The sequence below is a fragment of the Lipotes vexillifer genome, unplaced genomic scaffold, assembly GCF_000442215.2.
Source record: "Lipotes vexillifer unplaced genomic scaffold, Lipotes_vexillifer_v1.1 scaffold1329, whole genome shotgun sequence".
Taxonomy (NCBI): Eukaryota; Metazoa; Chordata; class Mammalia; order Artiodactyla; family Lipotidae; genus Lipotes; species Lipotes vexillifer.
In genome coordinates, this window is record NW_006797566.1 from 834,918 (window position 1) to 851,339 (window position 16,422).

General features: G+C 40.9%; 1 protein-coding gene across 2 annotated transcripts in view; it reads left to right on the forward strand.

The window, feature by feature from the left end:
* Positions 1-16,422, forward strand: part of AHCYL2 (adenosylhomocysteinase like 2) — a 170,349-nt gene that overhangs the window by 137,000 nt on the left and 16,927 nt on the right. For both annotated transcript variants that reach the window (XM_007469704.1, XM_007469705.1), the window contains exons 7-11: positions 2,937-3,043; positions 4,736-4,852; positions 8,650-8,713; positions 9,192-9,280; positions 11,946-12,016. In XM_007469704.1, the coding sequence (XP_007469766.1) occupies positions 2,937-3,043; positions 4,736-4,852; positions 8,650-8,713; positions 9,192-9,280; positions 11,946-12,016 (448 nt within the window). The remainder of the gene's footprint in view (positions 1-2,936; positions 3,044-4,735; positions 4,853-8,649; positions 8,714-9,191; positions 9,281-11,945; positions 12,017-16,422) is intronic.

A 16,422-nucleotide genomic window follows, 5' to 3' on the forward strand; every position in this document is an offset into this window, starting at 1 on the left:
CCAACAACATCAATGATTAAAGCACACACACGCACACACAGCTCCTATGGTACTTAGCTTTCTTTCTAAAATCACGTGCTAAATTTATAGTAAACCTGAAGGGATTCCAAGTTCAAATTTCTTCTCTTTATTCATTTCTCACCTGAAGAAAGATGAATAGGCAAAGTTTGGGGTTTTTAATTTTTGCTTAGTTTTCATTTTTGTTTAATTTTTTAAAAGATCAAGTGCTTGAAGGCTGAGAGCATATTAGATTCACAAGGGGAAGCAAAAAGCTTCACAAAGTATGATGCACTCCTGCTTTGCAAACCTTTCTGCATATGGGTGAGAGGAGAAATTAGGGAATCAACTGAAACAAGAATCCTTGAAGCTGTAGTCCAACTATTGCTTACTGCTAAAGACTGCAGAGCAGGCTTCATCTGGGACACAGCAAAGAGAAGCAGCCTGTCTTTCTGGATTCTGATCCAGGCCACATTGCACCAAGTGTTGGTTTGAGGAAGCTGGGTTAAATCCTTCATATCCTGAAAGGGAGGGAGGAGTCGGCTGTAAGATGAGTCAGCTCATTCCAGCGGAGTTTAACAGGTGACAGAAGGGAGTGTGACTGACAGGTGCTAAAGAAGATATGCCAGGGGGGCTCTACTGGAAATAAAACATTAATTTTATAGTGATGAACATAGGGAGGACAGGGGATTGTACATGGCGAGCTTTTATAGACTGTAGAGCCAGTACACACTGCTGGAAAGGTTGACAAAGAGAGTAAGACAAGGGTAAGAACAACTGTGACCCCAGAAAACAGGATCCATATCTTTTTGGATCCTGTCAAGACCTAGTGCTTTTACTTGCTTGCCAACTTCAGGAAGATTCCCAGGTGACAATAATTTTCTGCAGTAGGACAACAGGGTGAGAATTATGGGCTACATTCATTAAATAAATATTAGGGATAGCAACTACCTGCCTGTATTCGATACCTGTGTTAAAAGGGAAAGGTGGACGAGAATACTGAGACTAAGACACAATCTTTTTTGCCTCTGATCTTTTGTGTGGCTAGGGATCAGAGGCTGCAAGGAAATGAGGGATTTCATACATGTAAAAAGGGAGAGAGAGGGCTTCCCTGGTGGCGCAGTGGTTGAGAGTCCCCCTGCCGATGCGGGGGACACGGGTTCATGCCCTGGTCCGGGAAGATCCCACATGTGGCAGAGCGGCTGGGCCATTGAGCCATGGCCACCTAGCCTGCGCATCCGGAGCCTGTGCTCCGCAACGGGAGAGGCCACAACAGTGAGAGGCCCGCATACAGCAAAAAAAAAAAAAAAAAAAAAAAGGGAGAGAGAAACTCAGAGGAGCCTTTCCGTTTCTTAGGGAATCTGTTCTGAAGGTTTCTACTGGGAGAAAATGGAACACTATCTTATGGTATGGAGCAAGTGTAAGAGTTTTAATAAGAGTCCTGCCTTGGATCCCTGCTCTCAAATAAGGTTTAATGGAATCAGAGAAAATAGATCAACAACAAGAGCAGAAGTGGGAATTCCCTGGCGGTCCAGCAGTTAGGTCTCGGTGCTCGCATTGCCAAGGGCCCGGGTTCAATCCCTGATCAGGGAACTAAGATCCCACAAGCCGAGCAGTATGGCCAAAACAAAAACAAAAACAAGAGCAGAAGCAAAAAAGATCAGGTGGTAGACATGAGGTTGGAGATTTTGTGTACCCAGGGGTCCAGGATGGCATCTTTGGCACTTGTAGTAGAGTTGATAATTGATGGGACTGCAAAATGGGTGCTTGCCAGTGGAGGGCAGCTTAGTCCTGTGGGTCTTTCCAGGAGGGTGGGTGTAACAACTTGGAAAGTCCTGCCAAGCGTTTCTAACAGTTAGGTGAAGGGCTGAAATGCCACAGCCTACTGCCTAATAGTATTCTAAGCTGGTCTTTCTTTAGCTTATTTATAATTCAGAAACTTTCCTCTGCTGATGAAAGCTCCAGTGGGCACAGCATTGTGTTTATCTTTAATCCCAACCTGAAACAGTGATGAGCTGTTCAGAGGCATGCTTGCACACCTACATGCTGCACAGTTCCCTAGTTATTTTTAATTTGGTTTATAGAGAGTGTGAGGTTGTGCTAGGCAAAACCCTACAGTGCTGCCTGATCATTTTGGATAGGAGAGTGCCTGTACTTTGGGAGAAGTAAAGGATTAACGAATACACATTTGTAAGCCATTGATCTGGGAGGGAGACTAATTATCTGGCTTTATTTAAACTAAGCTTTTACTGATGATATTTAAAGTCCTGAATTCAACCAATATAAATATGCTAATATCAAGTTTAGGCTTTCTGACTACCAACATTACAGCCAAGAGCTAATGGTCTAGGTAATCACTTAAGCTATTAGTCCATAAGAAAATCCTCATTGCGCTGCTGTATATTTTGATCCTAGCGGGTATGTCATTTGGGAAGGTCACTTGGCTGTGAGAATTACAGTTGGCCTTTCATTTCACTGGGTTTTTTTGTTTGTTTGTTTATTTATTTATTTTTGACTACATTGGATCTTCGTAGCTGTGCGTGGGCTTTCTCTAGTTGCGGCGAGTGGAGGCTACTCTTCATTGCAGTACGCGGGCTTCTCATTGCGGTGGCTTCTCTTGTTGCGGAGCACGGGCTCTAGGCATGCGGGCTTCAGTAGTTGTGGCATGTGGGCTCAGTAGTTGTGGCTTGCGGGCTCTGGAGCGCAGGCTCAGTAGTTGTGGCTCTTCCCGGCATGGGATCTTCCCGGACCAGGCCTCGGACCCATGTCCCCTGCATTGGCAGGCGGATTCTTAACCCCTGCGCCACCAGGGAAGTCCCTCACTTGTTTTTTTTTTCTTCAGTGTTAATGACTGTTGGTCATTATACTGACTCTTAAGTTACTTTGCATAACCATTTGGGAAATTTGAAATATGACATTATTGATGCTTATTATTGCAGATCTTGGATGATGGAGGGGATCTTACTCACTGGATTTATAAGAAGTATCCCAACATGTTTAAGAAAATCAAGGGCATAGTGGAAGAGAGTGTTACTGGAGTCCACAGGTAAGATTTGACATGGGTATGCCTAGTTTTATGCAGCCTGGACATATATTCTTTTTTTTTTTTTTTTTTTTTACAAATTTTTGTTTATTTATTTATTTATTTTTGGCTGCGTTGGATCTTTGTTGCTGTACGCAGGCTTTCTTTAGTTGCAGCGAGCGGGGGCTACTCTTTCATTGCAGTGCACAGACTTCCCATTGTGGTGGCTTCTCTTGTTGTGGAACACGGGCTCTAGGCACTCGGGCTTCAGTAGTTGTGTCACGCGGGCTCAGTAGTTGTGGCGCACAGGCTTAGTTGCTCTGCAGCATGTGGGATCTTCTCAGACCAGGGCTCGAACCTGTGTCCCCTGCATTGGCAGGCAGATTCTTAACCCCTGCGCCACCAGGGAAGCCCCTGGATATATATTCTTATAATCACATACTTATAGAATACATTATGTTAAAAATTGAAACCTGATCTGAAATGATGAGATCTGAGTCTGCACGCTTGTTTTTTTTGTTGTTTTTTTTTTGCGGTACGCGGGCCTCTCACTGTTGTGGTCTCTCCTGTTGCGGAGCACAGGCCCTGGATGCGCAGGCTCAGCGGCCATGGCTCACGGGTCCAGCTGCTCCGCAGCATGTGGGATCTTCCTGGACCGGGGCATGAACCCGTGTCCCCTACACCGGCAGGCAGTCTCTCAACCACTGCGCTACCAGGGAAGCCCTGCACACTTGTTTTTTAAATTAACAACACAAATAGGAAACTTAAAATAGTGAGGGGGGAGTAGCTAAGGGAATAAGTGTGGTCCTCATGTTTTTTAGTCATTGTAATACAATGACTGCTTGTCCTCTTTGGACGAATTCATTTATTCAACATCTATTTATTGAACTTCTGCAGTGGACCAGGAACTACTCTAAGAACCATGCTAGGGATCTAGCAGTGGGGAAAACAGACAAAAGCCTGGGCCCTCATAGAGCTTATGTTCTTACACAGAGAACAAGGATTTAGGGTCTGTTTCTCAAATGATCATTAATTCCCTGAGTAAAATTGTAACCATTTCTGTTTCCTGTTATTTACCCAGAAAGAACTGAAAGTATGAAAGTTTTAGGGAAGTAAATTTTGAATAAGCCACCATCACTGCTTCAATACACTGTGATCCTTTTGAATGTATAAAACTATGGATTGTCCCATATTTTCAAACTTTTAGAAAGGGATGAATTTTGAATAAAACACCTGGTTCTAATTTTTAGTTGACTCAGTTTAAATAAAACCCCTATATACAGATATACATATTTATAGGTATATGTACTGAAGTTATAAAATTGAGACTATTGGAAAGTTAAACTATTTGAAAGTTAAAATTGTTGCATTAGAGTAGTGGGATTAAAATAGTACTTAAAGTTTCTCTTTTTATGATTAAAAAGGGAAATAAAACTAATAAGCAATTAAAAATTTTACATTTTAATGCTTAAAATTTAGTGGTAGGTCAAAGATTTTCCCCACGTGCCTTTTGATTAGTATCTTTGTTTCTAAGCTGTATACAGATTCTGGAAAGGTATTCTTTATTTCTCTGTATACACCTTATAGGATGAAACTAGTTGTGTCTCAGGCTCTCATGCCTACTCAATTAACTTATTTGTGAAATTTGATATGAAACTGATGGTCGATTGCAATATCTCATTGTTTTATGTTCTTCTTGATTTCCTTCATTCCCAGGCTGTACCAGCTATCCAAAGCTGGGAAGCTATGTGTTCCAGCCATGAATGTCAATGACTCAGTCACCAAACAGAAATTTGACAACCTCTACTGTTGCCGTGAATCAATTCTGGATGGGTAATGTTTTGTTATCTTTGGGGTGAACTTGAGTTGTTGAATTGAGGTTCTAAAGTTCTTGGTTTTGGTTATTTCTAGAAATAATTTGTGTAGTACCTCTGGATCTATTGCTATATCATACTCAATATTTTGTAACCCAAAGCTACCATTGCTGTCACTTACATCACACTCAATATTTTATGACCCAGAGCTACCATTGCTATCACTATTTCAAGCAAATCTATTTCACTTAAAAAGTCAGACCAGCCCCTATCTATTGGTGGCAGTTTTTACAGTCATGCTCTCAGGCCTGGGAGTCAGTAACTAAAGTCATTATAAATAAGTAAATATCTTTGATGGTTTAGGAAAAGGTTCCTGGTATTTCTCTTCCAGGTTATGTTGTCAGTTCTTAAGCTCCAACTATCATACAGTTCTCTGGCCACCTGGAAAGTTGTGGTGAACACAGGGTTATTTCCCAGTGGCATTTGTAGTTTTTCAAATCTGTAAGGACTGCAAGTCTGACAAAATCTACTTAGATATAATATACCAAAAACTGTGTTCTTCCAGTGCCCAGTTTCTGTTTCTACACTTGTGTCCTGAAATTCCTTCATTCTTGCTGGGAAGACTCAGTAACTCCCTATGTGAAACCATTAAGTTGGTTTAGAATATTGCCAAGCCAAATGGCTTCCATCGTGTATTAGTTAATGGAAAAGTGAAGAAAGGGCCTGTGGGCCACATTACTAGTCTGAACCCCAGGCAATTTGCAACACCACAGGCAGTGGAGCAAGAAGGACTTTGGTTTAACAGTTAGCTCTATCATTTATTAACTCTAAGACCTCAGACTAGTTATTTAACCTCTCTGTGCCTATTTCCTCATCTGTAAAATGGTAACAGTAAGACCTATCTCATAGAGTTATTGTGAGGATTAAATGAGATAAGGTATGAATCCTGGGGATCAATGTTAGTTACCTTGCCCTTCTTTCTAGAACCCTATATAGTAAGTTTAGGATTGAGTTAGATCTTACAAGAAGACTTTTACTTTGAAATCTTTTTTTTTTTTGTGGGGTGGAGGGGGGTGTTCAATGTAAATTCAAACTGTTTTTAATTATTACTCCTATAGATTCAGTATTATTGTCAGATAGATTGGACATTTGAGTGAATCCTTACTCTATCATTCTGTTTACAGACTGTCCCTAGTTCTGTCCACATATAACTGCTATTGTGATGAACAGCTTTGCACCTGATAATAATGATTTGGATATATACTCATAAAAATATTTACTCATCCACAACTGTTTCTTATAGATTTTTCAACTCCCAAATCTATGAGCCTAAAATCTGCCTATATTTAGTAAAAGATGCATGAAGTTACCTCTGCTAGCTCATAAACATGGACAGAGTCCCTCCTAAGCAGTGTTTACCCTGTGGATAAGAAAGATACTTTAAGGTCAGAAATGTATGAAAGTGAAAGTAAGATGGAAGCAGTGGAGCTGGAGTTAAAGTTAATAAAGAAATAGGAAAACATCACCCATCTACTGGAAACCTGCTGAGTAGTAGTAAGAGCTTGTTGGCATCTTCAGATGGTGAAAAACTTTCCAATTGGGTCATGGGCAGTTGCTCCTCTCAGAGGAGTTGAGATGTGACTGGGTGCATTCAGGGTGGTGTGGCCGTAGACTCAGAGGAGTTGAGAGTAGGAGAAGTTAAAGAAGAGGCAAAGTATATGCTCCAGGGAAAGCTGCAAAATAGAGAGTCCATATGAGGAAAGGATTAGGGATTGAGCTTCTCTAGCTCTGAGCTGGTTGCACACTGCACCATAAGCTATGAGGGAATGGCTCCACTCAGTCCTAGGGGACACTTCTGTAATTGGTCTGCAATGCCAAAAAGCAAGGCAGGTGCAGCCTTATGGAGACTGAGGAAGGAAGACTTGGTAGGAAGAAAAAAGGTATCCCAGATAGGATTTTTAGATCATAAAGCAGACTGTATTTCAGGAACTCTTCTGGAGAGTTCTGGGGCTAGAAGAATTAGAGAGAAGTCAGAGACTTGGCATGACTCTTTTACACCTCCAGACAGCTTACCCTCACATCCCCAAAAGTCCTTTCTTGACGAAGGTCTTTTCTGTCCTTTATCCTTGAACTTTGAGGCAGATCTGGGCCCCTCAGATCACAAGGAAATCACTGCCTAACTGGAATCCATCCTGGTCTGTCAGCCTATCATTTACAGAGTAGTGGTGTTGATGAAGTTTCCCTTCCACCACACAGTCATTTGTAGTCACAAAGAGAGAGTCATCTTCCTTTGGGAAGAGAGTCAGAAAGGCTTGTGGGTAGTCAAAGCAAAGGAGGCTCAGAAATATGATTATTGATTTCCTTGCTGTGCTGAGCCAGTCAAGGACCATTCTAAGCCATGGCTTTTGAGTATGGTGGTAGCCCAGCCAGACTTACCCTCTTCACTCAACAGAAACTGCCTCTGCACTTAATTGATATTTATTGAGTTTCATTGGAGTTCATGGAGTTATACCAGTTCCTAGTGAGTGGAGTCGTCAAATCATTAAAAAGATAGGATTTCTACTTTGCCTTTGGGGCATTTATAGACTTTTGAACAGGAGAGGTTAACAGATGAGTAGAAAGACCTACAAATATTTGTCGGAACCATCTGTCTCAGAATGGCAGGTTTTAGTTGAAGTTTCTTCTGCCTAGCCAGGGCTTCCTAGAGAAGGGAGACCAACGGACCCTACAGAGAAACCAGAAACTGCTCCTACAGCTACTTCCAAGAGACCCTGAAAACAGTAAGGACCTTTATTCTAGCTTCATAGAGAATCAGAGACAAAGAGGTAGAACATGTCTGAGAAGGACTCAGCCCAGAAAACTCATGTAGTCAGTGTTGGTGTGTTTCAAGGCTCTTCTCCACCTTGTTGCCCATTACCCTCCCTGGTGAGTTAATGTGGGACCTATTGGCGATTTATTTTTTTTTTTTTGCGGTACGCGGGCCTCTCACTGTTGTGGCCTCTCCCGTTGTGGAGCACAGGCTCCGGACACGCAGGCTCAGCGGCCATGGCTCACGGGCCCGGCCGCTCCGCGGCGTGTGGGATCTTCCCGGACCGGGGCATGAACCCGAGTCCCCTGCATTAGCAGGCGGACTCAACCACTAGCGCCACCAGGGAAGCCCACCTATTGGCGATTTTGATACTACTAAATGTAGGAGTCATTTATCAGCATTATATTTTATGTGTCTAATTCAATAAGCTACAACGTTCACATTAAACCAGAGCTTTGTCACCTTCTAAATAAAAATTACATTTATGTTTAAAAGTTACTTTGTGGTCTATGGCTTCTTCCTTCTGTACCACTCCCAAAACAAGGGGAACAAAAAGAAAAAAGGCCTCACATAGAGATGGAATTGATTGGATAGCATGGATAAGAAAATACATATTTTGGGCTTCCCTGGTGGTGCAGGGGACACGGGGTTGTGCCCCGGTCCGGGAAGATCCCACATGCTGCGGAGCGGCTAGGCCTGTGAGCCATGGCCGCTGAGCCTGCGCGTCCGGAGCCTGTGCTCCGCAACGGGAGAGGCCACAAGAGTGATAGGCCCGCGTACCGCAAAAAAAAACAAAAAAAACCCCATATTTTATTGAGCTTTTCTTTCTAGTCATTAAATAGTTTCTCTAGGATAGAAACCAGGCTTGCTTTCAACATTAAAAAAAAAAACAAAAAAAACCCCAAAACCAAAAACAAACAAAACCCAAACATGAAAACAAAGGGGCTCAATCTAATCTCAAGCGAGAAACAAGAGATTTTTCTGATTTAATTTTTTTTCCCCCATAGACTTAAAAGAACAACAGACATGATGTTTGGTGGGAAGCAGGTGGTAGTCTGTGGCTATGGAGAGGTAAGGTTTAACCTTTCAATTATTAGGTGTTTAAAATGTATTTTGCTGAAATATACTAGAATTTTTCACTTGTATGGACATAAAAGTACATTCATTTACCACATTAAGTGGGACAAAAGTAACTTCAGGGGCCCTCTGGTTAAAGTACAATCTTACTTTTTCCCGTTGCATTTTTGCTATTTTTTCTTTAAGTTGATTTTCTGACTGTTCCAGTGCACTGTTTGTGATGTTCTTTTAGCTTGTGTTTTGATTATAAATCGTGAGTGTGGGTGTTCTTATGCACATGCGTGTGCTAAGCAGGGTTTAGGAGTTTATGAACTGCATTCATTTTATTTTTTTTTCTTATTTTTCCCTAAGCGTGAATCTATTCAGTGAAATTCCTTTTGGTGGCGGAAAGGGGGGTACACTTTACCAGAAGCTTTGAGAAACTGTTTTCTTTGTGACTTTCCTTATTATGTGTACTTTCTGCTCTCTTCAGGTGGGGAAGGGGTGCTGTGCTGCCTTAAAAGCTATGGGCTCCATTGTGTATGTAACTGAGATTGACCCCATCTGTGCTCTTCAAGCCTGGTAAGCATGCAAAAGGAGATTTGCTTTTTCCTCTCACCACTGTCTAACGTATTATCTTCTAACTGCCTCCAAAGAATGGCCTAGTTAATGCCACATTTCATCTTAGAGGGGCCTAGATCCTGAGAAGCTGCCCAGATCCTGAGAGGCTGCTATTAACTGTAAGCACCTGTCTTTCAAAGATCTAGGAGCTCTGCTCTGAGAGAGCAGAGGTTGTCAGAAGCTACAATTTAGAACTCCTGTGGAAATAGTAACAGGGGACGCCTTGAACCAGAGAGCAAGTAGCCCCTTATCAGCTCCACATGCCATCCTTCTCCCTTTGAAAACAGTGATCAAAAAAGAAATAGGCTGGCATCAGATCCCTTCTGAAGTGATGCAATGAAAAGAGCGCTTCTGTCACATTCCTCCCCAAAATGCATAACCTAATGTAATCAGGAGGAAATATCAGACAAATCTAAATGAAGGATAAACTCTACTAACTCTTACTGAAGGGTATATAGGAGTTGTTTGTACTATTCCTGTAATTCTTAAGTATGAAATGATTCCAAAATTAAAAGTTTAAAAAAAAAATAGTTCCTTTCCCATCTAAAAATGTGGGTAATCTTATCTACTTCAGTTGTGAAAGTTCAGAAAATAATGATATAATTATTATATATGATTATACATTATATAATAAATATATAATTATGTAAAGTATAGAGGTGCTGTCACATAATAAATGCTCACTAAGTGGTAGCTGTTATTAAAATTGTCTCTTGCCACCCTCGGCAGGATAAAATACCACTGTCCCTGAAAACTACTGCAAAGTCCCCGTGCCTGTAGCCTGAATAACCCATCCAATCTTTACCATGAACCCTCCAGAGGAAGGCACCCAGCATAGATGAGGCATGGCATAAAGATGTTTCCATAACCATTTTCCCCTGTCCTACCACTCCCCACACACCGTAGCCATCAACACACAGTTTTCCCCAACAGAGCTGTTGGCTTTGTCTGAGTCAGGGCTCCAGCGCACGAAGGGAACTGTCACCATTCTAGCACTTTTTCAGGGTTCATTAGAGAAACCTGAATGTGTTTTAATATTGACTGAGGTACTGATTGAAACTATCTTATAGACGTGAACTGATCACTTATTCTGTGTTAGGTACTGTGCTCTGTGCTGAGGATGAAAGATGAGTAGATGAATGAGACAAGGTCCCTGCTTTTAGAAGCACACAGACAAATAACCTCTGTGCAGTGTAGTAAGTGCTGTGATAGAGATAAACAGCACATGCTTCTGTAGGAGCACAAAGGAGGAATATCTAACTAAAGAGCAGGGCGGTGAGGGTAGAAAGAGGTGTCAATGGAGCTGAGTCTTAAAACTTATTTAAGTGACTTCTTAGTTTGGAAGTAAGTTCCAGGTACAGGCGACATATGCAAGGTCACCTAGGAAGGAGAGAGCACGGCATGTTTATATTAAAGAAGCTGGAAGTGTTTTAATGGAGCTGCCCAATAGGATAAATTTGGGGGAGTGGTAATACCTGAGTAGGAATCATATGTCAGTATAATCATATATCAACATAAGTATTTGGGTCTTATCCTGATACCAGACAATGTCACCAAAGTATTTTAAGCAAAGAAGTGACATGAGCCAGATGGCATTTCAGGAAATCACTCTGCAAAATGAATTAGAGAGACATAAACCTAGAGGCGATGAGATGGGGCCAGGGGCTACTACAGCAAGAAATAATAAGACCTGAACATCAGGCCTGCACGTATAGAAAAGAGGGGATAGATTAAGAATTAAGATTTTAAGGAATTAAGGAAAAAGACTCAACCAGATTTGGTGACAATTTTAATTAGGGAGAGGCAGTAGGCTAGGACATTCTTAGCTTATTTGACTTGTAGAGCTGGGTGAACAGTAATGCTGTTGATTAAGATAGAAAATATAGATGAAGAGAAACAGGATTGGTGGTGTGGGTAAGATAATGAGTCTATTTTCAAGCACAATAAGTTTGAGGTCCTTGTGGGACATGAGGAGGAGCTCTCCAGTAGATAATTTGATCTATGGCTCTGAAGCTTTGGATGTTAATGTGCAAATCAGCCACCTGTGAGGCATCATTTGTAGCCAAGGGAAAGGAATGGATAAGTGCCGAAAGAATAGAGAAAAGAGTACCCTACAGAGTACCAACATTTAAAGGTTGACTGAGATCGAGAAGGAGCAATCAAAAAGTAAGAAAACCAAGAGAAAACGGTATCATGGACTCCAAGAGTATAGATCCTTAAGAATGCAAATAATGTTTAATGTAGCAGAGGATATCAAGTAATATTAGAGTGCAGGAAAAAAATTGTTTTTGGCATTCAGGAGATCACTGATGATCTTGGAGAGAGCAATTTCAATGGGGTAGTAGGTTCAGGTAAAATGGCACTTTCTAGAATCTTGATTGGGGTTTCATGGTTAACCCTGCCTCCCTATTATCAGGAAGAATTAGGTCCCAGTGATAGAAAGAACCTTTTATTTCTGTCCTGTATGAACTAAGGAAAGAGTTTGAATTTTTCACTAAGAATAGTCCAGCTGTACCAAAAAGTGATGTAGGTACCAAAGCAACTTGGGTAATAGCTTTTGAGGTTGTGTAGCAGAAGGCTCCCCAGCTGCTTTTTTAGGTTAATTGATCATGCTTTATTTCTACAGTATGGATGGATTTCGACTGGTGAAATTAAATGAGGTCATCCGACAAGTGGATATTGTTATTACCTGTACAGGTATGATTATGACATATAAAATGGGGTGGCACTTGGGAACACTTTCATGGAACAAGTGAAAAATGACTGGAAATGTTCTGAACAAAACCAAACTCTAAAAGCCAGAGATAGTAGTCCACAAAACCAATCTTTCACATTCTTCCTACCTCTTTAGAACTCTGACGAAAAGTATACCATTAGGTCATCCCTAGAGGAAAGTTTCTCTCTAGTCTTTTTAACTGTTCCATATCTCCATCCATCCTCAGCTACCTAGGAGATGGCTACCAGTGAGTTTTATTTGGGAAGCTAGATCTTAAATTTGTACATTTTTAAAAATTTTACTTCCAAAAGTGATGTGTATTTCTCTCTAGTCCCTGTAATTAAAGCAAGGCTAGAGCAAAATTCTTCCTAGTTAGAGAAAGTGGAAAAGGTAGTTGTGTTAATTACCAAAGATGTAGATTTTGAGTTTTAGAGAGGAATATGCAGATATGTCTACTTTCCTTGGACTGAGATATTTTATCTTTATGTTAGAACCATAAGCCATTGGAATATTGGGTTTATTTTATAATTCTAGTTTAAAGGAGGAAAATCAGAATATTTAAGAATAAAACTATTATTTGTAGTCTCAGGGAGAGCTGGGGGCAAAGAAGAACCATAAGAAATTGTCCTTAGGGCTTCCCTGGTGGCACAGTGGTTAAGAATCTGCCTGCCAATGCAACGGACGTGGAGGAAGCTGGTGGAGGGTGGTTTGTACTTCTTGCTGCATTTATGAACTACAGGGCAAGCACAACTGTGGATATTAGGATAAACAAAAAATCCATCCGATTCTCTAAAAGACCCAGCTGGATTCTGGGACATGTTTTCATTGCCTGGGTTTTATAATCTGGGACTCTGGCTTTAAGTCTTGTCACAAGATTCATGATCCTTTTGCTTCTGGTCATTGCCTGTGTTACAGTTGCTCAGTGTATCCTGTCCAAAAACTTAAATGCTGCCGTGCAGCCGTTGGCACATCAGATGACTCAACAACTTATCCTACAACTGGCCCTAGTCCAACAAGGACTATGCCCTTTGGACATCCTCCTGGTCTTAACTGACAAAATCTTGACCAGTGAAAATCTGGACATCGTGGATTGATGGCTTGTGGTCTGACTTTGTCTGCCCTTGGCTGAAGAGGGGCATTAGAGAAGAGCAGCTATGACAGACAGGAGCTGGCCTGGAAAGTCTCCATGTGTCTAGGAGCTGGCCCAGCACTGACAGGTGTTTCCTATTGAATGTAAGCAGTTTCATAGGTCACCAACATCAGATGAAGCTGCTCTGTAACTGATGGATCAAGGCGAAAACAAGCTCACTCTGTAATCACATCTGAGTGCAGACGAAAACACAAGCATTGTTCAAGCTGGAAAAACGAGGCATATCCCCTATTCTGGGCAATGTGGGGCCTGCTGCTTCTCATCACACAGCTTTAGCCTCGCTTCATTCCTCTCACCTTCTAGATGAGATTCATGAAGACACCAATCATAGAGCCATCTCTCTTTTCCTGACAGCATCCAATCCAGAGCAAACCATGCTTCTTTGAACACTCATCAAAATCATCTAATAAGAGCCCAGATCCTTTAAAGTCCTTCTCAAAGGACTTTTCCTGAGATGCAATAAAGGGAACTTATCCAGCGCCAGGTGTGTCTGGTGGTCTGTGACCAGCCTGCACTCCCGATACTAATTCTTGTGGCCCTTGGGTCTAAGCTGCTAAGGATCATTCTACTCAGCCTCGACCTCCTTATCTCTCTTTGCTCCTTCCTTCACCACAGGTAACCCAGTCTGCTGGTTTCCCAGCCTGGAGAGCTTGCCAGAAAAAAACTCAAGTGGATTTGTTATAAAGCAGAGACTAACACACCATTGTAAAGCAATTATACTCCAATAAAGATGTAAAAAAAAAAAAAAGAAAAAGAAAAAAGAAACTGTTCTTTTTCACATCAGTCCTTTGATCTATTTTTTTGTAAGTAGCTTTATTGAGATATAATTCACTTACCATATACATTTTACCCATTTTAAGTGTATAATTCAATGTTTTCTAGCAAATTCACAAGGTCATACAACCAAGACAATCTAATTTTTTTATTGAGATGTAATTTACATACTGTAGAAGTCACTCTTTTAAAGTATACAGTTCATACAGTTCTGCAGCCTGTGGAAGGAAAGCCACATTCACAGAAAGACAGACAAAATGAAAAGGCAGAGGACTTTCTACCAGATGAAGGAACAAGATAAAACCCCAGAAAAACAACTAAATGAAGTGGAGATAGGCAACCTTCCAGAAAAAGAATTCAGAATAATGATAGTAAAGATTATCCAGGACCTCAGAAAAAGAATGGAGGCAAAGATCGAGAAGATGCAAGAAATGTTTAACAAAGACCTAGAAGAATTAAAGAACAAACACCTAGAAGAATTAAAGAACAAACAAACAGAGATGAACAATACAGTAACTGAAATGAAAACTACACTAGAAGGAATCAATAGCAGAATAACTGAGGCAGAAGAACAGATAAGTGACCTGGAAGACAGAATGGTGGAATTCACTGCCATGGAACAGAATAAAGAAAAAAGAATGAAAAGAAATGAAGACAGCCTAAGAGACCTCTGGGACAACATTAAACACAACAACATTCGCATTATAGGGGTCCCAGAAGGAGAAGAGAGAGAGAGAAAGGACCCAAGAAAATATTTGAAGAGATTGTAGTCGAAAACTTCCCTAACATGGGAAAGGAAATAGCCACCCAAGTCCAGGAAGCACAGAGAATCCCAGGCAGGATAAACCCAAGGAGAAACACGCCAAGACACATAGTACTCAAATTGACAAAAATTAAAGACAAAGAAAAATTATTGAAAGCAACAAGGGAAAAATGAAAAATAACATACAAGGGAACTCCCATAAGGTTAACAGCTGATTTCTCAGCAGAAACTCTACAAGCCAGAAGGGAGTGGCATGATATATTTAAAGTGATGAAAGGGAAGAACCTACAACCAAGATTACTCTACCCAGCAAGGATCTCATTCAGATTCAACAGAGAAATCAAAAGCTTTACAGACAAGCAAAAGCTAAGAGAATTCAGCACCACCAAACCAGCTCTACAACAAATGCTGAAGGAACTTCTCTAAGTGGGAAACACAAGAGAAGAAAAGGGCCTACAAAAACAAATCGATAACAATTTAGAAAACAGTAATAGGAACATGCAAATCAATAATTACCTTAAACATGAATGGATTAAATGCTTCAACCAAAAGACACAGGCTTGCTGAATGGATACAAAAACAAGACCCATATATATGCTGTCTTCAGGAGACCCACTTCAGACCTAGGGACACATGCAGACTGAAAGTGAGGGATTGGAAAAAGATATTCCATGCAAATGGAAATCAAAAGAAAGCTGGGGGCTTCCCTGGTGGCGCAGTGGTTGAGAGTCTGCCTGCCGATGCAGGGGACACAGGTTCGTGCCCCGGTGCGGGAGGATCCCACAGACCTAGAGCAGCTGGACTGTGAGCCATGGCCGCTGAGCCTGTGCATCCGGAGCCTGTGCTCCACAACGGGAGAGGCCACAACAGTGAGAGGCCCACGTACCGCAAAAAAAAAAAAAGAAAAAAGAAAGCTGGAGTAGCAATGCTCTTATCAGATAAAATAGACTTTTAAAATAAAGACTTTTACAAGAGACAAGGAAGGACACTACATTAATGATCAAGGGATCAATCCAAGAAGAAGATATAACAATTATAAATATATATGCACCCAACATAGGAGCACCTCAATACATAAGGCAACTGCTAACAGCTTTAAAAGAGGAAATTGACAGTAACACAATAATAGTGGGGGACTTTAACACCTCACTTACACCAATGGACAGATCATCCAAACAAAATTAATAAGGAAACACAAGCTTTAAATGACACAACAGACCAGCTAGATTTAATTGATATTTATAGGACATTCCATCCAAAAACAGCAGATTACACTTTCTTCTCAAGTGTGCACGGAACGTTCTCCAGAATAGATCACATCCTGGGTCACAAATCAAGCCTCAGTAAACTTAAGAAAATTAAAATCATATCAAGCATCTTTTCTGACCACAACACTATGAGATTAGAAATCAGTTACAGGGAAAAAAACGTAAAAAACACAAACACATGGAGGCTAAACAATATGTTGCTAAATAACCAAGAGATCACTTAAGAAATCAAAGAGGAAATCAAAAAATACCTAGAGACAAATGACAATGAAAACACGACAATCCAAAACCTATGGGATGCAGCAAAAGCAGTTCTAAGAGGGAAATTTATAGCAATACAAGCCCACCTCAGGAAACAAGAAAAATCTCAAATAAACAATTAACCTTATATCCAAAGGAACTAGAAAAAGAACAAACAAAACCCAAAGTTAG